The sequence below is a fragment of the Coturnix japonica genome, chromosome 20 (assembly GCF_001577835.2).
Source record: "Coturnix japonica isolate 7356 chromosome 20, Coturnix japonica 2.1, whole genome shotgun sequence".
In the NCBI taxonomy this organism is placed as follows: domain Eukaryota; kingdom Metazoa; phylum Chordata; class Aves; order Galliformes; family Phasianidae; genus Coturnix; species Coturnix japonica.
The window spans coordinates 1,238,960-1,261,855 of NC_029535.1; the positions used below are offsets into that span (position 1 = coordinate 1,238,960).

Consider the following 22,896-nt stretch of genomic DNA (forward strand, 5'->3'; position numbering starts at 1 on the left):
ATGCTGTCCAGCAGTGAAGAAGAATCTGAAGACAGAAGTCCTCCATGTGTGCTGGTGGGCTTTCTCTCTTCTCTTTACTTTCGTAATTCACAAAGTAAATGGAACATCTGTTCCATGAGCAGCTACAACAGCTAACAAGTTTCTCTGATGGAATTAGGTGTTGTTTTTTTTAACTATAATTTTCTGATCCTTTACTTAAAGCCTTCTATGTTTCTCTTGTCAGACACAACAGGGATATAATCTCCAACTGTTGCTTATTTAAGGTATTTGATTTTTTTATGTTTTATTTTTATTTTTACCATGGATGGCTGTTATGAAGCTATGCATCTATATACTTGCTCAAATTCAGTTCAACATTAAAATATGATTTTAGAGAAACATGGCTTATGGGAACTGGTCTTTGAGCAGTTATGGGATGAAACCAATGATAAGTAGGTATGAGACTAAGTAATGAACTGTTTTCCTTTTCAGTGGAGTGAATTACTATAAAAACACCTGACAGAATAAGTGGAAATCTGAATACAATCTTATGCCCCAGAACTTCCAACATCTACACAGAAGTCTTTCAGGTAACGCGTCTTCTGCAACAGAAGATAACTGAGTAGCTTCAAAGCACTTCTGGTTTTCGCTCTGAAATATTCTGATGTTGTTTTCAACAATACAGTCAGAAGCCTGAAAAATAATGATGGATTCAAAATGCCATTTATTAGAACAAAACTCTTTAGATGTGGAGATGTTCTTTACCTGAGAAATCAGAGAAAGAAAATTAAAAATGTATTTAACAGCCAGAAAGCAACATTATAGGTATACTGTGTGGTGACTACAGGAGCTGTTGAGCTGCTTATTATATTAATACTCTGTAGATTTTCTTCGTTGTTCTGAGCATTTCCTTAGAAAACTAATATTAAAGTAGAGCAATGAATACAGAGGAAACAGGATTCAATTTTGGAATTGAGGATAAATGTGAGAAGGGGTTAAAAACAGCTGTGTTTTCTTTTTTAGCAAGCACGCATTGCATCTGTACAGTTCAGATAGGTGGACTACAAGCAGACTGTACAGTCATCTCAGAAAAGGGCAAATAAAGACAATTAAACAAATCACACTATTTTAATCAAAGGCATCAGAGAGGATAAAAGTCGTGTAATAGGCAGTGGTTCCAAAGTGATGTCTTATGATGACCAGTTTAAATAAAAGACAAACCCACTTACACAGTCTGCTTAATACGAGGCAAACTGTTACCCTAACACACATCCAATACACTTATAATACTCATCAGCGATGCTTATAGCAGTACATAGAGTACTACCATCTACCTTTCCATGCACATCAGTTCTCCCTCTTGAATAGTGACAGCATTAAAAGATTCCTTTTACTAAGGAGGGAATTTGCTGCCATCATTCTATAAGCTGAAAACCTTCTTACAGCTCTGAGCTGCTGTGAGGAGATTAAAATACAAGTCCAACTAGTATAGAAAACTGCCTGACCTACACAAAGCAGAACCATTACAGTAAAAATACAAAGAAACACTGAAGATTCATCCAAGGTCTGACACACACATAAACAGGGGTTAAGTGAAACAGAACCATACATTTTCTAGTATTGAGTGCTTCTGTAACCTGATTTGAACAGTTTTCCGTGTGAAAATGCCTCTTTAACAAATGAGAAGCTCACACTAATGTGAGCTGATGCAGGTCTTCCTAATGATTATTTCCTTGAAGAACCCGATTCCCACCTGCCAGCCTTGTGACCATGCCTGGTACCCATGGGTGATCTGGGGCTCTGAAAGCCAGAAGTTGCACTCTTTGTGCCACTGAATTCCACAGAGGAAGCAGGGATGGGAGGATTCTGCCTTTAGGAAAAGGGATAAAATTATCACAGGAATCTGGAAGGACTGTTATATCCACACTGTCAAGACAGAAAACAACAAAGCTGCAGCAACAGACACTACTTAAGAAGAGAACAGAACAGTTCAGTTGGAAGGGACCTACAAAGATCATTGAATCCAACTGCCTGACCACTTCAGGGCTAACCAAAAGTAAAAGTGTATGTTGGAGTGCCTTGTCCAAATGCCTCCTGAAAACCCACAGGCTCAGGGCATCATTAGGAAACCTTTTCCCATCCCTGACAGCCCTCACAGTAAGGAAATGTTCCCTGACACCCATCTGAGCCTCCCCTGGGTCAGCTCTGTGCCATTCCCATCCCACCACCGCTTCCCAGGAGCAGCTCCCTCTGCTCCCCCTCCTCAGGGGCTGCAGGGTGCTGTGACCTCTCAGCCTCTGGCTCTTCAGACCAGGCAACCCCTGTGCTCTCAGGCCTGTGCTCCCCACAGCACACATATCCCAGCCCTGCTCTGTGTTCTCCTTGGGATGCCTCCAAGGACCTTAACGTCCCTTTCACATTGTACAGCCCAGAGCTGCACGCAAGACTCAAGGTGAGGCCACACCTGTGCTACACACAGCAGGAGAATTCCTGCTTCTGACCGGCTGGCCATGCTGCATTCAGTGCACCCAGAATGTGGTCTGCCCTTGGAGCCGGGCACACCGCTGGCTCCCGCTGACACCAGTGCTGCCAGTCCCTTCCTGCTGAGCTGCTCCAGCCAACAGCTCCATGCTGTGCCTGCACGCTCTGCACATGCTGCCTCCACAGATTAAATGTCAGCTCAGAGCGCTGCACCTCCTCCCCACCAACGGGCAGAATTGTCCCCTCAGAGGCCGTAACACTCACTGGACAACAAGATTCTCCTCCAAAATCAGCTGCTCTAGCCAGAATTTCTTCCTTGACATCCTTGCTGAACACTGACCAGCTTTGATGGCCTCTGGCTGTCCCAAAAACCCTGCTGAGCATATGCCATGTCCAGATGGCCGCTTGAGCATTTGTTCTGCTGTCCAGCAAGCTGTTCACTGAAACAGCACTTGTCCTTGTGGTGGAAACAGCCACAGAGAAGGACTGAGAGCTTCTCTCTAACAGGAGCCTTCCTGCCAAGCAGCTCAGACCCTTCTCCACAATCCCTGCAGGAGCTCCTGCAGGCGCTGCCCCCTGCACTGACGGTGACACAAGCAGGTACTGGCACTGCAAGCAGAAACTAATAGCTGTGTGCACTGCAGAGCTAATAGCTGCAGCACGTTGGCACGCTGCACACTCAGTCATGTGGTGCTGACAGCAACAATCATAAAAAACAAAAACACGAGGAAGATTTGACGGGGATTATCAATGATGTTATTTGCAATGTTAATCAGGGGATTAAAACTGACTTCTCGTAATTAAGCCGGGTTACAGAAACATCTGAGTTGTCAGAAAGGTATGAGAAGAGTCATGCTTAAAGTGGATATCTAACATGACAGTTCAGTTTCTGCCACTTGGTAAGATACGTTTTCAAGCTATTATTGCAGATCCATGCAAATACATTGTTAACAGTTTAATATAAAGGCTAGAAAATACTTGCGCTGGCCCAGTTAACAATGGATGTCATACAACACATCTGCACTTGATTCAAGCTAGGTACGGCACTGAGGCAGCCATGGGAGTGGTCACAGCACAGCACAGCCTGGGTGTGTCTTTCAGGCACAGGCTTTGCAGCCTATAGTGAACAACGTATGGCAGCAGCTGTGAGTCCTGAGACAGCTATTTCAGTGTGTGCTCAGCTTCTCCTACACTTTCACATGAAAAAAAAATGCCCAAGGCTTGGAGAAAGCACAGCACAGTTATCTTTGATGTGCTTTCTGGTAATAGAAACAACCGAGATACTGGGGCTGCGTTCATGAGCAGGCAGCTCATTGACCAAGCACTCCAAGCAGCCAACAGGGGCCACCTGGCTCACAAGCAACCCATACCCAGCACACCACTAAACGACAACAAATCTGAAATGGATTCAGCTGCCTCCACGTGCCCACACACTGAAGTCGAATAAACAGGAGCCTCAAGTCTGGGGTCAGCTGAGGGCTGAGTGCTGCTTTCACTGCTACTGAGAAGCACCTTGAAGGGAAAATAAGAGATACATTCTCCTACTGCAACCACTCCAGTGCCTCCTCATTGTGTGGTTGAGCAGCTAATTTATCTCTAAATGAAAATGAAAACCATGCTCCTCTTTCTCAGTTGCTTCCTGTTTGTCACATCACTTGTTTGCCTTGATCCTTCTGAACTCCAAGCCTGCCTTATGCTTGTAGCAGCTCCCACTGACACCCCACTTGCAATACTTAGCAAAGGAATCCTGTACACATGCCAAGGACAGCTCCATGAATTCAGCTTCCTACTCAGCTCTGCATAGCCTTATGTTAACTATATTAGTTTTCTCCACAGCTTACTTATGGCAACACAGGAGAAGGTAGTAGAATTAACTTGAAAAAACAGTAGTCATGAATTGATAGCACACTATTACTTGGCTAAAGGAAATGTATGCAGAAGAGAAACTGTATTTAAAATACAATGTGAAGGGGACTGCATTTACCTCTTCACAGCAGAAGATACAGATGTGCTGGAGCACACATCCTTATGAGCCCAGTCTTGAACAACCAACATTATGCCTATTACGATCATACCACTGATTTTAATGGACACAGTAACAGTCATGATGTCTGCAATAGGCAAAGTCAGTATAACAATGATCATGCAAAATAATGAACACACAAATTGCAACTGACTACGCACTGGCTGCTGTGATAAACTGCTTCTGAAGTTCAGCCGGTTACCGCAGGGTGTTTTCACATGATTCATACTTTGATGAATGGGAGCACTGTGACAGGCTGTGCAGAGAGGTGGTGTACTGCCCTTCTCTGAGGGTATTCAGAACCCATGTGGGCACTGTGCTGCTCTGGGGAACCTGCTCTGGCAGAGGGGGTGGAATGGGATCTCCAGAGGTCCCCTCCAGCCTCTACAAATCCATGATGTCACATTTCCCATAGACAAGAAATGACACAGAAACATCCATTCACACCATCCTTCATTTCTCCTGCCTGGACGAGCCTCCATATGAAATGTTTCATCTCTGTCCACACAATTAGCACAACTACTGAAGACTCTCGAGTAGTTCTTCTTCAGGGTGACAGTTGCATCCAGCCATGGATTTAGTGCAACTCCTCAGGTGCTACAACATAGTAAGACAAATGCAGACCGACAAAAGCAAACCTTCAAGTCATATCATTTTGCAACAAAACCACACGGAGCTCTCATCAGCCAAGTGTTCTGTGGATCATGGTGCCAGCCTCAGCATCCTGACACACTGACCATATGTCTACCTTTACAACTACAACAAGGAGACACCATTCAAATTTCCCTTACAATTAGCACATTCTTATCAGGAATTGAACATTTTACAGGTTCCTTTTTGCATAGGAACACAAGTGAGAATGCTTTGCTACTGGTCTGCTGGTAATGCTTTGTGGGTTTTTTCGCTGAGACCATTTTTCAGTTCTATACTGCCCCAAAATACCAATCATAAGAACAAGCAAGACAATGTGTGAAGAAATATTTCCTATTAAAGAAGCAATATTGTCCTTGCTAACGTTTTATTTCCAACAAAAAAGGCACTGAGCTGATTGCAGTTAAGGAAACTGACAAAGGAGAAACTCTCTAGGAGCTGCTAACTACATTTCAAGTAAAACACATCAGAATGTGAGACCATGAAGCTGGTGAGAGTTATAATGACAAGAGATTGTGAAACAGAAAGAAAAGCCCTCCTACAAAGGCCTTGGCCACCTCTAGCAATGAGACAGGACATTGGCACATTAAGGCTATGAATACAGGCAAACCAAGCTAGTCATGTTGAATGCCCACATTTACAGTGCTGAGTATAGGCTCACCCCGTCATCCTCCACACATAACATTCCCCTTCTACCATCAGCAATTCCCTTAGATGCAGGGGGCAAATATGATCACACCATTCTCATTTCCCTTCCTGGTCACTTTTATAGATGGTTTAAAACAACTATGCCATCCAGATAATGCTGCACCCAAATACAGAAGTAACATTCATGCTCTGGATAGGAAAGCTCAATGCTTTAATCAGTAACCACAGTAATAACCACAAGCAGCAGAATGCACACCAGTCCTTCAAACACCAGCCAGAGGCACACTGAGAACATCACCCAGCAGTCTGGCAGCTCAACAGGGAAATGCACCACGTGTTTTCAAGAGCCACTGTGTAAGACATAGTTTTCATACAAAAAGAGGCCTTCAACTCATTGCAGACATTGCTCTCAAATGGTGTCCTAAAACACACGCACAAAAAAAGGAAGAAAACCTCAAGAAAATGACAGTGTCGTACCATTGTACCAAAGAGGAAGTTTTCCCCAAAGCCACCCCTCCAAGACTTCAAACTGCCTCCCATCCTGTTATAAGAAGGAAGTCTGTGGGTTGATAAAAAAGTAAAACTTGCCAAAAGCTCTCCTTCCACCTTCCTGTGAGGAGCTCCTGTTCCAGCACACCTGAGGGTCTCTTACAGGCCTGCCTACCAAGCTGCATCCTGCACACAAGCCACCTTCCCATCCAATATGGAAACTGGATAACTGCTAAGGCCAGACAACTTGCACAGACCACTGATGGAACACAAAAGCAGCTCTCACAAGGCAACTTCTCAGTCTTTGATTCTCAATTTCTATCCTCAAAGCAATCTATGAACTGCCTGCCAGCCATAAACACAGCAATTAAAATTCATAACATCTCAAAGATAGCAGAGTGCTTTTCCACCACAACATCATCTCCCACGCTCTCCACAACCCACAGGCTACAACCTCTCTTTATTTGATCATTTAAACATGCCTGGAAAGATTCCTTCTCTTTCCCTGAGAAAATAATTATCTCATAAGTGCTGCTTTCCTTCAAATTAGCATTTCCATACTGAATTTAGCAGCTCTATTTCTTATCAAAGATGATCTGATAGATATCAACTCAAAACTCAGGGATTTTCTCCGTTTGCATTCTATTCTGAAAGAAAGCTGCAACAAGAATCTGTCTGATTGAAGGAAGTTATCACCACTGCATTTGTTCTTAGACATCATAGCCATCATAGATGTGATCACAGACATCATGGCCACACAAAGGCTCCTGTGCATTTGAACTATTTAAAAATCAAGTCATTTACATGCCAAAAGCTTCAAATCTTTATAAAATGTTCCAAAACATGATTTTTGAATCCATGTTCTTTCTAGCACATTAAAGTCAACAGAAATTCAAGATCACTGTAAAATTCTGGTTTCCCAAATTAAGAAGTTTTACAAATCACCTCAATCCTGAATCAGAGGTTTTAAAATAAATCAGAAAATGCACATTGTCGCTTGACAGCAAGATAAAGCCACAAAGACACCAAAGCTTTTCATTGCTTAATATCAAAAGAACAGTTCTTCTAATTATCTGCCTTCCTTAACAAGGCAGCCAGCCCCATCCTCTGACAGAAAGAATAATGACTGCACTCACGCTGTGGGAAAATAAATATAGATTCACATATTCGAAATACAAATGCCTTCATTCTCTTCATTTTCTGTTCATCACTACAACCAGCTAAGCATTCTGTGGGACACAGTTTACAGGCCATGATCCTCCTGTTCATCTTGTCCCTTGGGAAACCCAACCTTCTGCAGCAACAGTGGCCCAGATCTCAAGATACTCAGTGAGCAAGAAGATGCATCCTTCTGTTCAACCCTCAGCATGTACCACATGCTCGCAGCAGCATGCACTCACAAACCTACTAACGAGATGGCTTATCCATTTAAGGCAATACATGCTTTAGAACACATCTGAACTGCCGTTTGGGAAGGGAAAGCTCTGCTAAGCACTTCCAGTTATAAGCCTTCCAGTGTGCTTACATTCGACTTTTTCTTATTCTGAAAAAGAACTCGCACTCTTACCATCATGATTGGAATTTCCCAGGGTCCACGGCTCATCTGAATCAAAGTGAGTGTCCCCTCCTATTCCTGGTCCAGGAAAGTAAGCGTGAGCTAGGAATCCACCCTCTCCATCAAATGGAGAACTGTCTCCATGGAAACCAGAGGCAAAAAATATCATAATATCTGCCTCCTTCCTGTCATTTTTAATTTCATGGTAGGGGACCTCTTCAAAGGTAAGTGGTGTCACTCTCTGCCAAACATCAAACGCCTGACGAATGGCTCTCCTTGTATCAAGCTCTCCAACCTTGGGGGTATAGTTGTGTACACTGTAAATGAGAGAGAAGGAGCATTTAGAAGTGCAGATTTCAGACTTACTATAACTCATCCGCAGTATTTTTACTCGACTTAGGCCATGACAAGTTTCGCTGTTACAGATAAAGTTACCAACAAAATAACAGCCTGGATGTGGACTGCATTTACTAGTGAGGATAATCCCAGTACTGAGGTTCATCTTGTAATTGCTATTCTTCCAAATCCTCACTAATAGAATTAAGTTTAAAAACAAGTAAATTATTCCATATTTTCCCTAAATATACCATGCTAAAATAGAATCCACCATATGAAAACACTTGACTAGTAAAATGCTTTTTCAGAAACAAACCTTTCAGTAAATCCTTTTGGACTAAAGGGCCACTACTGTGAACCTCAGTCCATGACAGCTAATGCTGGGGTTAATTAAAAAAAATGCCTAGGTCCCTCTTAGAGCCATGTCTGCCATTTACAGCTGTGGAAATTACAACAGGTACAAAGGGCACAATAACACTCCCTGAAAGAGCAAATCCTAAACTACAAACACTATTTTTCAGCACAGACACCACCGTTAGCTTTGCATTTTTGCCAGTGATGAACAAGAGCCTGTATGAGGTGATCAAAAATCTGCATGGCTATTTGGAAGGCAGCATTGTCGCCACTGCTGAAGTGTACAACCACCAACTCACTGTGCTCACATTCACTGTTTGGCCTCCCTAAATGTTCACCAAGTGTCAACAGATGTCAGTGGGTGTCATCTTTTTCCACACAGAAGAGTTCAATTCCACACCTCTGCTCCACATATGCTCCCATATGAGATGCCGTTTTGTCAGACTGCCCCTCTGCTACTGTCTGTCATATAGCAGCAAAATGAAATGGGGTTCAACCTCTACTGCCATCCCACCATCTTCCAAAAACATAAAATAGGAGGTACAAAAGCATAAAATAGGCATTGCTTTCAGAGTACACCTCATAGCTTAACTGCAGATATATTTCTCATAATTGTAAACTTCAGCTTAAAGAGTGCTGCTCTTGGAGTTTTGGTTTTGTTTGTTGGTGGACATAGAGCAGACTCAAGGCCCAAGGAACATCCATCTATGGTAAAGCAAACACTGCCAGTGTTTAATGAAACTACTTCAATTTAATAGAATGACTGAGAGATGAAACATCCTGTAATACATTTAGTGGTAAAATAAGACATCCAAGACCGCAATGTCACATACTCTGCCTCTCACATCTTCACATATACAGTGTAGCCTTTTATCATTTCAGTTCAAGGAGTAAGTTTTGGAGAAAGATTTGAACTAGGCCCCAGAAATAATTCCTTCTACCACTCTCAGTGCTCCCTCACTGTTCAGTGGAAGAATCCTCCTTTGCCTCCTCTCTCAGAACTACTGAAACTCCACAGACTCTAATTCTCCTTCCCTTTACACTGTCATCTCTCTTGCTATATATAGGCTCAGGCAAATTCCCTATGCCACTCATTCAGATTTCTACCTCTTCAATACAGATCTCTTTCTTTCCATTTAAACTTGGCTAATTCATATCTTCTCCTTAGTGCCTCATTCCTAAGCATTACTCCCCCCAAAATTAGAAGGCCATACTTCTGGAACTCTCATCTGCAAGGGCTTTACATTTTCTTTTAATAGTGACAAACCATTGTGAACGTCATTCAGCATCATTAAAAAGCAAAGGAGCAAAACAACTAACATAAACCATCACCATGTAACACTCATTTGACACTTGCTGATTACTTCAGCATCTTGTCTTAGCTGGTCTAAGTCTGGACAAAAGCAAAGGTTTCACTACATGACCAAAATTAAGCACTCTGCAAAAACAAACATGCAGCAGAATGTTGCACATCAGTGAAAGGAGAAAGCATTACTCCTTTAGACAGTAACATCCCTTCTGTTTAAGGGGTCTGTTTATTTGAGAAACATACGATTTGAGGGTTAGAATCCTGCTGACCCCAACCTTAGCTGCAGTTCCAAGGATTACATTTCATCAGCATTTAGATTTCCAAGGCCATTTGTACTCTGAACAAACACAAAACATTTTTCTCCCCTAATTATAAAGAGTGAGTGAACAGACTATACCTGTAGGTTATATGCTTCTGTCTCCATTTCTGCCCTGTTAGCGCATACCGCTTTTTCCTCCGGCTATGGCCTAAGTGGGGATGATCTGGAACTCCACATCGAGGCTTCTTCATCCACCTAGAGGAGCCAAAGAGCAAAACAGAAAGCTAATGAAGAGTTTGGCAAAGAGATTCAGAAGAACTTGATGGTGACTAGAAGACCTCCTGGGGATGATGAACACACACTAAGAAAGGCCCAGTATTCCCCTCCTTGTGCAGAGCTATAAACTCCATCTCTGCTGACATTCCACACACATCAGCACACCAAAAAGGCTTCATTTTTCCTTTGGGAAAGAGATACCAGGGGCAGGTAGCCCTCATTCTTGACAACAACTGATCAATGAGACCATGAGGGACCCGGCATCCCAGGCTGCGTGTGCATATACACTAGGATCAAATTCTTTTATCACCTTCTGCACCTGCTCTACCTCTGCTGAAGTACTCCTGTCTTGGTCAAAGCAAAAGAAAACCACACCACCACCAGCAAAAGCCACCCCAAGGCAGAACTCACAGGAGAAAACCAAACAAGTGCCACCAGTCCCCTCTCATCTACTGACTACAGCTGTCTGTAATCACCAGAACAGGACCCCAAAGCCACCCAACTCCCACAGCTCCTCTGGGTAACACTTGTCTCTTTGGCTGTAACTCACAACATAGGAAACTCCTGCTAATACACTACAGTTTTTAGCACAACCTTACACAAAGTGCAGCGTGAATTAGGTTTTTCTTTCATACGCTACATGAAAACTCTGGTCATCTCAACATCACTCTCCTCAGGCCCTAATTACACTGTCAGAAAATTACCTTCTATTTTCTTCCAGTATCTCCTGGAAGACAGAGGCCAGCTGCAACACACTGCTCTGGGCTTTAAGAACTTCTGAAGCCATAACTCCTATGGCATCAGCACTCGCAGAGCTGACAGCAGACTTTCATTGCGCACAGCTGCTTTGTTCCTCCTTTGGATCCCAATGTATTTAGTCCAGAACGAACTCCCAAAGTATACTACAGCTTATTCCATAGTTCAGCTACACGTTGCTCAAAATACATCAAATACAAAATGTCTAATTACGTGGTGTCCTGATTCTGGCCAGGTTAGTTGTTTTTCTTAATACACCAATACACCATTGCTGCAGAACAGCATGGACAGAGTCAAAGGCATTTCACCTTGTGCTACCCTGTCAGCGAGGAGCTGGGACATACAGAACCTGGACAGCTGACCAAAACAGACCAAAGGGATATTCTGTGCCACATGGCTTTACACTCAGTGATAAAAGCTGGGGGGAGAGGAGGAACGGAGTTCGCCTTCCCAAGAAACTGCTTTACCAGCAAAGGAAAGTAGTGCACAGCTTTTGCTTTACCTAGCACAGCATCTCAACCCACCAGTTCTCACACTTTACCCTTCTAATTCTCTCCCCAGTCCTGCATGGGCAGAGCAATCTAGCAGCTGGGTAGTGCTGAGCTGCAGACCAGGTTATACCACAGCACCTGGCTGTAACTAGGCAAATCTTTTTTTTAAATAGGATACCAAGGGCATTTGGCCACCAGATGTCCTACATCACACTGTTCAAGTATTGACTACTGCATTCCTCCAGCTGCTTGGCATACTGAACCATGGGTAATTTCCTACAGAAGGGACGGCCAGCTCTTGACCACACACAACTGCTTTCCTCGACTCAGGTTCCAAGTCCTCCAGTCCCCTCTCCTGTTTAAGAGGAAGCTGTCACTCTCGGTCTTCTACTGTTGAGCAGATGGCAGTGGTACCTTTGAACTCCCTGATGTAAATAATTAAATAAGACAGCTGTGTCTTGCAGCTCAAGGTGGGGGACCTACACAACAGGCTTGAGATGATGCAGAAGACATACACACATCCGACACAACTAAGACTATTTCTTGGTTCTCCTCAAGCCTATGTGATTACGAGCAATAAAACAGTGAGCACTCCTGTTAGGTGCTAGTGTGCCTTCTCTCCCTGAATACTCCCAGGATTATATGCTTGCTTAGCTGTTAAATCAAATTACTATTCAACCCACTTACAGCAGGCAGACAAAGTTTGCTGAGGTGCTGTTGAATGCAGAGTAGGAGGAGGCTGTTCTAAGTATTCTCCTACGCTCTTTTCACAGGAAATCATACATCCTCAACCTGTTCTCTCAAGACATCCCCCCTTGTCCCTCTGCTGAACACCACCTTCCCTACAAGAACCAGTAAACCAGAGTAACGGCCTTCTTCCTTCCCATTTTCCCACTCCCACTGGCAGGGCTTGTACAGCAGCTTCCACACACTTGGATACCACTCTTGGAGGAAAGCCCAGGCTCAGGGTTTGTGTGTGAAGGAGATAAAGAACATGAGGAGCCTATAATAACCGTAAATAGAAGATACAAAATTTTCTGCCTAACAAAGAAGCCATAGAAACTAATAATTTTGCACACTGACCAATTGCACACCAAACCTTTAAAGGCACAGAGCATATGACATCAACAGAAGTGACAGAAAACTTCACAAATCCAATGTCCACATCCATATCACAGATTGAAATAACAACTTAGCAAGCACCTGACTGCCTCGGAGCCCTTAGAGACAGTCTGCATTGCTGGTTCTGCTCTCTTTGCTCAGCTTCCAGAACAGTACGATTTTCCATAGCTGAGTTCAAGGAAATAACACTGCCCAGCAAAGGCCAGTGAGACTCTCCCCTCCCATTCAAAATGCAGTATCACAGCAGTTAGGACTTCTCTTTTCTTTAGTCTGACTCCTAAGTAGGTACTCCTGCTCATCCCTGTCATATAAGAAACGGACCTACTGATTAGACACAGCAATGGCACAATCCTGCACAGCACATGTGTGCTTGGTTGCAGGTTTTAAGCCTCTGGAGATTTGTTTCAGAAAACGGAATGCAGCTTTTTTCCACCATCAGCAACTGAGTCTCCGTGCAGTGATAAAACCTGCCTTCATACACTGAGTACAAAAGAGACGCCACCTTCTTTTTCTCCAGAAAAATCCTTCTGCTTACTAAAGCTTCCACATACAGTTTGCTCCCTTCCCCCACCACCCAAAAAGCAGCAGCTGCTCACGGCCCCTTCTTCACCACCCTACGTCAACTCACAATCATTCCACCCTCAAGCCTCTACACATCAGCTACACATACAAAGCCTTGCTCTCCTCTAGCTCTGCTTCAATGTAGACTATCACAACTCACTTCAACTCAGCACTGGAGCTCTCCAGAGGCAGCATCTATGCAGATCCACTGCTCCAATTCATTAAGAAATACTCTGTTATTGGTCATTTCTGGAGCCAGCTTTTCACCTAGATCTAGACGCAGATGCAATAAATGAAACCCTTGAGGCTCAATGCCTTCAGAAGCCTCATACTTCACTTTTGCACTAGCAACAGGGATCCCCACATAAAGAATGATATTTAACAAGAGCTTCTAACACTCCCAAACAGCACTGCAGATAATAAGATCAGGCCAGAGTTGTCCACGTGTTCATTAGGGGCACCTCTTTGTAAACACTGAGACTTCTCTATGGGGGTCAGTCAGACAAATCTATTCCTCCTGAAGACTTCTGGCACCTGGGACAACCACCCAGGTAACAAGATAAGGCTGTGAGAATGAAAGACAAAATGAGCCCACATCAATCTTACTCAAGAGTTGTTTGGTCCAAAACTCCTGTTACTGGGATCCCATAAAACTGTTGCATAGTGGCCACTGCAGACTGCACAGCTTTTCCTGACTGTGCGGCAGTCATTTGGCTGTCAGATGGAAGCAAGTAGCCGTAAGTTTTTAACCAACCCTGAAAAAGAAAGAAACAGATCATAAGTTTCTGCCACAGTAAGTTTTTAGCTTAACAAATCGAAGCATTTTTTTAAAGAAAGAGTGACAAACTAGCACAGTAAATAGTAGGCAGCCTTTTCTCTCAATACTGCATCTCCCAACAGTTTTCAGAGCAGAACAATAGGAAGAAGCTTTGTTTATCTCTGCCCCTCTCAAATACAGCTCTGCAGGCCAGGGACAGTGTTTTCAAAACCAGCCAAGTAAACCAACACTTTCTTTTGAATTACTTCACTATCACGAGAAAAAGTCACATTAATTCAACATTAAATGAAAAAAACAAACCAACCAACCAAGAAACCAACCCTGAATGCAGATTTGCTTTCACAAACTTTCAAGGTAACATTCAGCAAAGACACAACAGTGGGTTTTTTTCTGGCCAATACCCAACAGAAATTAACACAACCGTGCTGACAATCTCTCCAACATCCAGGAACACAGCAAAGAAACCTGAAGTATTAATAACCAAGCAGAAGGACGCCCAACTGCTCTGGCACACTCCACATTCCAAAAAGTGGTTTATAAAGCCTTCATAATGCCCAGCTGTCTGAGACAATGCCTGCTTAGGCCAGGATTACTACAAGCCCTGCACAGAGCCCACGAGCTTCCTCTCTCACCAGCAGGACGACATGCCAACCAACAACACAGGAGCGCTGATGGCTGCCAAGAGTAGGGAGGGCAGGAGGGCACATCTGCCTTCACCTATGTAGTGTAGAAGAGGAGCTCAGGTGAGGGACAGCAAGCCCCATTTCTTTTTAAGTAAACGCAAGGGAGACAGAAAGGCTTTGCTTGCACAACTGGAAGAGCATCACAACACAGCACCAGGGCTGGAGGTGCCAAAGCTCACCAAGTAACTGACCTCGCAGCGTGGTCACCAAAGGCATCGCCAACAGCTCGAGCTGCAGAGCTGCTCGGATACGGGCCGCTCTTTGTGCTGCCCCACACCTCGCGTTGCCTCCGACAGCACAGGACGCCCGAAGACACCGGCCGCCCTCTCACCGCAGCCCGCCACCCCCGGGCAGGGCCAGCCCCGCTCCGCCTCAGCCCGGCCCAACCGGCGGGGTCGGGGCACGGCCCGCAGCACCGCACGCTCCTCCGGGAGCACGAAGCAGGGCACGGCGAGCTCCGGCATCCGGTTCGCCCCCGAAACACGAACGCGCCCAGGAAAAGAGCCCGACGCGGCCAAAGGAGCCGCCGGGCAGCGAGGCCGCGCTCCGAGCCCCGCCGGGCAGCGGCCCCCAGGGCGGGCGGGCTGCTCGCGGAACGGCGGGGCCCGGAGCAGCTGCCGGAGCGATCCCGGCGGTGCAGCCGAAGCGGAACGGCGCCGAGATTTCGGGGGGCGCCGAGATTTCGGGGGGCGCCTCCCCGCCCGCCCCCGGCCACCCCCCGCCCGCCGCCCCGCTCCCGCCCGCAGAGTTCCTCCCGGCACAGCCGCCCTCAGCGACGCGACCGGCACCCACCCGGCCGGTGCTGGTGTCGGCGGCGGCGCGGAGCAGGGCGCACAGCAGCGGCAGCAGGGAGCCCGCCCCGGCCAGGCCCCAGCGCCGCCTCGGCGCCATGGCAGCGCGGCGGGGCTCCGGGCAGCGCTCCGGCCCGGCGGCGCGGGCTGCGGCTGCGCGGGGACGGCGGAACTGGGAGGTGGCGGCCGCGGTAACGCCTCTTCCTGCGCCGGGCGGGGACGGACGGCGGCGGCTGGTGCTGCCGGTCGGGTTGTGTCCGTGCGGTACCGGACACCCGCGGCACAGTGCGCGGAGCGGCTCCCGGCGGCTCTGGGCTCCCGCGCTGTAGCCGGGCTCCGTCCCTCCGTGCCGGCCCCTCCTCACAGAACACGCTCCTTTCCCGCTCTTGGAGCCGGGCGGACTCCCGACGGCCACGCGTGGTGCCGTGGGTTCCTCGCGTGTTCTGCTCGGCCGCAGCGCTTGTGGACAGCGGGGCTGCTCTGTTGTCCCGGAGCCCATAAGCGCAGAACATCCCCAAAGCTGCTCCGCACAGCAGCGCCCCAGCACAGCTCGGGGCCGTGCCGCCCTGGCAGCCTGCCCCATGCACACCCACCTCTGGGGCACGGCCTTGCCCTGACCCCCAGCTGGTCCTTCCCTGACAGCTCTGTGCTGTTCCTCAGGCCCTGTCGCTGTCACAGAGCACAGCTCAGCTGCAGCTGCTTGAGGGCTCCCCGCAGCCAGTTCTCTAATAGAGATATTCAAGGAGCTAGTGGAAAATTCTTCACCTTGAGGGTAGTGAGGCACTGGAAGTGTGAGCAGTGGGGTGAAGGTGGGGATCCTGCCCCTCTGCTCTGACAGCTCACCTGGAGCACTGTGTCCAGACGTGGAGTCCTCAGTGCATGAGAGACATGGACCTATTGAAGTGTGTGCAGAGCATCACAAAAATGGCCCAAGGGAAAGAATGCCTCCAAGACAGGCTGAAAGAGAGATGGGGCTGTGCAGCATGGAGAAGAGACAGCTCCAGGGGGACCCTGAGAAGATCAAGTTGTGCAGAAGCCCCGGACAGGGGAGGTGCAGCAGTGTACAGCTCCTCACAGCATGTTTGAGGCAGAGGGCAGCAGGGCTGGTTCAGTCTGGCCTAAGTGTGCATTTCCCAAACAGACACGTCTGGGTTTTTCTAAGTCCTCCAAGAGGGAGAGCAGAGGGTTGCACCCTCCTTCCAGGAACGACCTGGTCTCCACATTTCTGTGCCTGATGGATGCCTGGCCCCAGCGTCCCAACTCACTGCCAGCAGCTGCAGGCAGGGCCCCAGCTGCCTGCTTGCCTGGTGCCAGATATGGGGAAGGAACTCTTGCTGGCAGGCTCATCCATGTGGACAGCCACTGATTTCATCCCATCCAGGACTGAGCAGACACTGCGCTCCAGCAGCTCAAGGCAGCCGCAGAAGGGCAGGAGATGGATCTGCCAGCCAGGTGCTGTGACTAGACCTGATCCTAGGGAGGGCTCCCCATGCCTCCCAACAGCAACAGGCAGCTGCATCAGGAGGCCTGCAGGGTCCTCCTGAGATCTTTGCTGGTCAGCCTAAATTCCCAACCCTTCTGCAGCCAAAGAGCCCCAAGTCCTGATGAGTAGCTGAGAGGGCAGGGGCAGTGCAGTAGGAGGGGCGTGATATTTAAGCACCAGAGTCTTCACCTCTTGAATACTCTGTTTGCCCATGTAGCTCAAACATAGCTCTGAATTCATTATCTCCAAGGACATCATTATCACACAGAGATTACACAGCTCACTTGGCTTTTGTTTTATCTCTTCTGGAGGTCTCCCTGGTTCTCAGCATTGCTTTCTCATGCCCTCTATCTTGCCGCCCCACAGCTTCAGCTCTGAATAGTCTTGTATTCCAACAGGTGCAGAGGTGCATCCAGGGTCTTCTGAAGGCCTTCAGGCATGCCGGGAACACCTCGACCAGAGCCACACCGGATGAGTGGCAGAAGATCAGGTGAGCTTTGGAGGTCCTTAGAGAGCTCTCCTTGTCACCTTTGGGCAGGGCTCCCTGACAGCAGGCCTCCCAGAGCTCACTTGTAGCCCAGGTGCTGCCTGAGCCTTATAGCTCTGCTCTGATACGGAACTCACCATCGCAGATGCCGTGATGTTGGCATCTAACACTGCACTTAAGGCCTTTGATTGCAGCTCATTCTCTACAATATTCTTCATTCTTAAACTATTTCAGTGACTATGGATTTGGCGCACTCAAGAAACAATTCCTCCTCCTCCTCCACACACTGGAGAGGGTGTTTTCAGTGCACTTCTTTACAGCGCTGCGACTCAGATGAGACACCTCAGCAGCGCTTGGTATCAGTTGGATCATGGGCAACTTTTCTCTCTGGCTTGTTGCTGGGCTCTGTTCTTATAAGCATCATCCTTCCTTCCTGCTCTGCCATGACAGAGGCACCTGTGATGGCTGCAGCTGCCTCTGAGAAAGATGGTTGGTGGGAAGCTTGAATATTGAATATTCAGCACCAAACTCCTGCTTGGAGTGAGAAGCTACAGAGGATTGCAACACGTTGCAGACACTTCCAGCAGCTTCTCAGGAGGCTTTGTCAAGGGAAGCCTGCTAGGATGTGTTGGGAGTTGGCTGAGAGAACAGGAAGGACATGATAACCTCAAGGATATTACATCCTTGTAAGAAAGCTTAATGAACAAGAGAAGCAGAAAAACAAGAACTAGGCAGTGGCGAGGATAGAAGTTGTGATGTTGTCAGGATTTTATTAGACTATGTAGTTGGGACAAGGCAACCAATTGTATGTTGCACAGTATGCTAATTACCCAGTCTTCTTATGTCATGATTGTATCTAGTGTATTCTAGCTAGATTTCAAGGAATTCATAGCATTCTGCAGCACGTTTGCTACAAGTTCCCTTGCCTGCTGTGCAGCATCCAGCTCAGGGCTGGAAGGGGACATCTCTGACGGCTCTGCTCTCTCTGTACTTCCGAGCAATCTTTGTCTGATTCTGATGGAGGCTCTCCTTAAGGCATCAGCAGATGGATCCAGCGCCTTCACCTCCTCCAACGCTTCTTTCTCCTGAGTCCCATCCACCTCTTGAAGACGCTGATCTTCCCTGTGCTGAGACATAGCTCTAAACTCATGACCTCCAGGGAAGCGTAGCTTTCCTGTTGAGGCAGCATCAGCACAGACGCTTTGAGGGAGCTTGGCACCTCTGCTGCCTGTCTCAAGTTTAGGCAACTTGACAGGCACCTTCATTGCACGTCCTGTGTTCTTTGAACATCCCTGAAGCTCCTGCTGAAGCAAAGCCACTTTCAGCCTTCTATGCTGACCAGACTGATGAGTACTGGTTTATGAGGCTGCAGTGGAAAGTGCAAGCCACTTTCCAGGTCACCCCACACCAGTATGCTGTGGTAACTCATCCCCAAGCTGGGTTGTCCTTTCCATGCATCAATGCCCAGCCCACACCTCTTCTGCTTTCCCCATCTCCCTCAGATCCATCAAGTAAAGCCCATGCCCTCAGTGCCATGCCACTCTACACGTGCCTGCCAGCACTGGACTTTGCCTACCTCTTCTCGCCTCTTTATATTCTCATGCTCCATCTTCAGCCTGGTCAGGTACTGCCTGTACTCATTGAACTCTTTCAGAGTGCAGACGACCTACAGAGAGACAAGGGTAGATGGTACCCAAAAACTGCCGAGCTAGCTGCCCACCAATGTGCAGGCCCCCAGCAGCAGGGGAGCTGCTCCTCTGCACCCTTCCTGACCCAAGCTGGGGTCCCGCTGCCTCCTCCCTCCTTCCCACGGCTGAGAAGACTCCTGGCTGCATGAAAAACCCCTGGAAAGCCCTCCTGAGGAGACCCGTGTTGGTCAGCCCAACAGCCAAACCTACTCTGCCATCCTTGGTGACCAAGCCCCTGTTCTTCAGGTTCCGCAGGTTGGCTTTGTGGTCGTAGTAGCCCCGCAGATGCGGGTCATGCAGGCTGTTGTACTCTGTGCGCAGATTGCGACTGTACGGATCTCCCAGGTCAAACTGAGGAGAAGGCTGGTGGAGCTGGAAGAGATGTGTTGTAGAGTGTGAATGGGGAAGGAGAGAGCAGCAAAGAGACAGAGACACTTCCAAGCTGCTCACACCCACAGGCTGGCCTCTTGCCTCTTTCCCAAACAGTCATGTCTGGGTTTTCCTAAGTCCTCCAAGAGGGAGAGCAGAGGGTTGCACCCTCCTCCAGGAACGACCCGGTCTCCACATTTCTGGCTGTGCCAGATGAGTGCCTGGCCCCGGCATCCCAACACATGGCCAGCAGCTGCCTGCTTGCCTGGTGCCAGATAAGGTGAGGGAACTGCTGCTGATAAGCTCATCCGGTGTGAAAATCCCAGTTTTCAGACCCTCTCCTGACTGGTGGGCACTGCTATTGACCAGCCCTTGGTTGTCTCCCTGCTGTGGAGCCAGAAGCATCCCCTCATTCCCGTATGCAGTTGGGGCAAAGGGCCATAGGTCCCACAGTAGAGCCGGTGGCCACAAGGCCTCCTTGGCATGGCGGCAACCCCAGGAAACAAGAGCCCTTTTTGACGCTTCCCTCCTCCTCTCACCTTTTCCCCCAGCTTTCTCCTGGCGAAAAGGAGCTTGGTGCCGGGCTGCACAGGGATTTTAACCCCGAGTGGAAGGTCCAACAGCCAGCTACCTCCTGCTCCAACTTCCTGTCCTCTGGGTCGGAGCTAGAAAGACAAAGACACGCTTGGACACTCAGACACTCCATTCCCCTCTCCAGCCCACCTCCGCTCCCTTTGGCAGCTCCCTCCCCACTTCTGTAACCGATGCTGGGATGTGCAGAGAGGTGCGATTCCCTGCAAGCCTTCTCCAGCACCAGCATGAGGAGAAGTGTCCCTCAGCCTCTGGAGAGCATCTACAGCCCCAGAGCAGCCCTGCATACCCCAGGCTACTGCACTCAGCCCTCTCTTGATGTAGCAGCGCTCACCTTTCCGCTCTTCCCCGCTCTGCTCAGAAATTCATCTGGATTTCGGAATCCAGCACTGCAACAGCACTCCATGGCTCCTGGTAGGAACTCTCTGAGAGCTGCAACCCTCCGCTACCACCTCTCACTCCAGCAGCAGCGAACTGAGGCCACCCCAGCCGGAGTTCCAGCCTGCAGCTTTATGTCACTCTCACCCACTGTTGCATCACAATGACGTGCAATGACACGCGGCAAGCCTGCAGCTGCATGGAGGCCCTTCTGGGTGCACTCGTGCTAAGCTGCTCCAGCTGGCCCTGCTTTGAGCCTGGGGCCTGGCCTGGGTCACTTCCACAGCCTTCTTCCCACCGCAACGCTTTTGTCATTCTCTGAACAATACAGACATCCTCGTATATCAGCACAAAACATGGAATGTCCACACAGAAAAGCTTTGCTTGTTTGTTTCAGTGCTCACAAACGCGTCATTCTCAGTAGCTGTGTAAGAACATTTCATGCAGGTCACTCCTATTTTAACAACTCCCAAAGCCGCCTTCTTCAAAAGATCCGTGCAGCCTACCAGCAGCTGCTGTGCTTAGAATCATAGCATTGCTCAGGTTGGGAAAGACCTTCAAGATCAAGTCCAACCTCAACGTAAACATACCACCTAAACTCATTGCAGTCCACAGCTAAGTCACATCCCTGAGCACTTCCTGAAATTCCCACATCTATGGCCCTCCATCCTGCAGCATTTCTCCCTCAGTCTCCCTCATGCTTCATCACGCAAGGCAGGAGGTTTTGCATCAGCAGACAAGGGCTTCTCTCTGCCACTCCCTGACTCTGCCCTTCTCCTCCCCTATCCCTCCAGCATGCCTGCTCCACCAGCACTCCTGAGAAGAGCCACAGTGTTAGTTCAATCTTTGTGCCCAGTGCGCAGAAATGAGCAGATGGTCAGAGTCTACACAGAAGACCAAACTTCATTAGATAGTGTAGCAACCTTTCTCCTGCCCATGTTTCTTCAAAAGCCCAAGAACTGTTGAGGTACCTACACAGGCAGCCTTCCACAAAACTGTGGGGTCCCAGTGGCAGGGGAGCCACCCCATGCCGCACCATCCCCTGCCATAAAAGAGGGGCCACAGATTTCATCCCATCCAGGATTGAGCTGCCTCCTCAACACTCAGGCAGTGCAAGGCATCCAGACAACAGCAGGAGTGGGAACTGCCAACAGGGTGTTGGGGCTAAGCATGTTCCCAGGGAAAGCAGCACAACCGCCTTGTGTCCTCCACCAGTGACAGGTGGCTGCAACAAGTGCTCTGGAAACCCATCCCAAGGAGGCCTGTGTTGGTCGCTTCAATATTCAAACCTACTGTGCCATTACTGGCCCTTAGAATCATCATAGAATCACAAGGTTGGAAAGGACCTACAAGATCATCCAGTCCAACCATTCTCCCTTTACTATACGTACAGTGACAATAATGAAAAGATGGTAGTACATATCCAAAAGGTTATTTACAGGAAAAACTCACCTGTATGGAAGCCCTCAGTCTGCTGGGAAACACTAAGGCAATCACCACCAAGGACCAATCTCCAAGAGATGCTGCCATAGTGGTGGTCAGCCTTTAAATGAGGTCTAGAGGAGGTGGAGTCAAGCTCCACCCCTTCCAGGAGCACAGCTCCATTACTCTTACCTGTGCTCCCACAGCTGACCCAACACTTGCCTCAGCTGATTAATCAGAGGTTCAGGCTGTGATTACCAATCTCCCATACCCCATAGCTACAGGAAAACACTAACCCACCTCTCCTAGCTCCCTATCCAGACACCTCTTGAACACTGCTAGGGACAGTGACTCCACCACCTCCCTGGGCAGACATTCCAGTGCCTGAGAGAAAAAGTTTATTCTTATGTCCAGTATAAACCTCTTCTGATACAACTGGAGGGTCCTAATGAGTAGCTGAGAGGGCAGGGGCAGTGCAGTAGGAGGGGCATGATATCTAAGCACCAGGGTCTTCACCTCTCGAAGACTCTGGGTTTGCCCGAGCAGCTCCAACATAGCTCTAATTCATGGTCTCCAGGGAAGCATAGCTTTCTTGTCGAGGTGGTATCAGTAGAGCTGCTTCCAGAGAGCTTGGAGCTTTCCCTGCCCCATTCTGAGCAGCTTCATTGCACATTCTGTACCCTTCAAGCTCACTGATGGCCATGCTGATCCAAAGCCACTTTCAGCCTTCTGCGTTGGCCAGACTGGACAGTATTGCCTGGAGGACGGCTGCAGCGTCTCAGGCACGGACTCAGGTGTGAACGATCCAAATCGTTTATTACAAGTTTTCACATCCCTTATATACCTTCACAGGTTGTTATTTTCTAACTTTCCCATCCGCCCTTACAACTTTCCCAAACACCTTACATGTCAACAAAGCATTCTACAAAACACTTT

The 22,896-nt window shown here is 48.1% G+C and overlaps 2 protein-coding genes across 4 annotated transcripts in view; both read right to left on the bottom strand.

The window, feature by feature from the left end:
* MMP24 (matrix metallopeptidase 24) overlaps positions 1–15,690 on the bottom strand; it is a 43,224-nt gene extending 27,534 nt beyond the window's left edge. The window contains exons 1-4 of one of the 2 annotated variants that reach the window (XM_015881336.2): positions 15,544–15,690; positions 13,897–14,045; positions 10,223–10,339; positions 7,839–8,143 (exon numbers count right to left, since the gene is read on the bottom strand). In XM_015881336.2, coding sequence (XP_015736822.2) covers positions 7,839–8,143; positions 10,223–10,339; positions 13,897–14,045; positions 15,544–15,642 — 670 coding nt within the window. In that variant the 5' untranslated portion in view covers positions 15,643–15,690. Of the gene's footprint in view, positions 1–7,838; positions 8,144–10,222; positions 10,340–13,896; positions 14,046–14,942; positions 14,962–15,543 lie in introns of those variants that run through there. The other variant, XM_032448518.1, reaches the window with a different exon arrangement.
* Positions 15,691–18,221: 2,531 nt separating this feature from the next.
* On the bottom strand, positions 18,222–20,744 carry LOC107322827. 2 transcript variants are annotated; one of them, XM_015881326.2, is made up of 5 exons: positions 20,495–20,744; positions 20,109–20,234; positions 19,411–19,572; positions 19,089–19,178; positions 18,222–18,816 (listed from the first exon to the last, which is right to left on the bottom strand). In XM_015881326.2, the coding sequence occupies exons 1-5, from the start codon at positions 20,564–20,566 to the stop codon at positions 18,379–18,381; spliced, it is 888 nt and encodes a 295-aa protein (XP_015736812.1). In that variant the 5' UTR covers positions 20,567–20,744; the 3' UTR covers positions 18,222–18,378. The 2 variants fall into 2 exon arrangements, with proteins under 2 accessions (XP_015736812.1, XP_015736813.1); XM_015881327.2 differs by having other exon boundaries at positions 18,222–18,813; positions 20,495–20,743.
* Positions 20,745–22,896: the final 2,152 nt, after the last annotated feature.

Bases quoted from the DNA above. Each gene is read 5' to 3' on its own strand.
- LOC107322827 (XM_015881326.2), bottom strand. From the start codon at position 20,566: ATGGAGTGCTGTTGCAGTGCTGGATTCCGAAATCCAGATGAATTTCTG. The intron at 20,235-20,494 runs GTGAGCGCTGCT...TTGTCTTTCTAG, and splicing joins GAGCGGGGAAGAGCGGAAAG to CTCCGACCCAGAGGACAGGA. The intron at 18,817-19,088 runs GTAGGCAAAGTC...GCTTTGCTTCAG, and splicing joins ATATAAAGAGGCGAGAAGAG to CAGGAGCTTCAGGGATGTTC.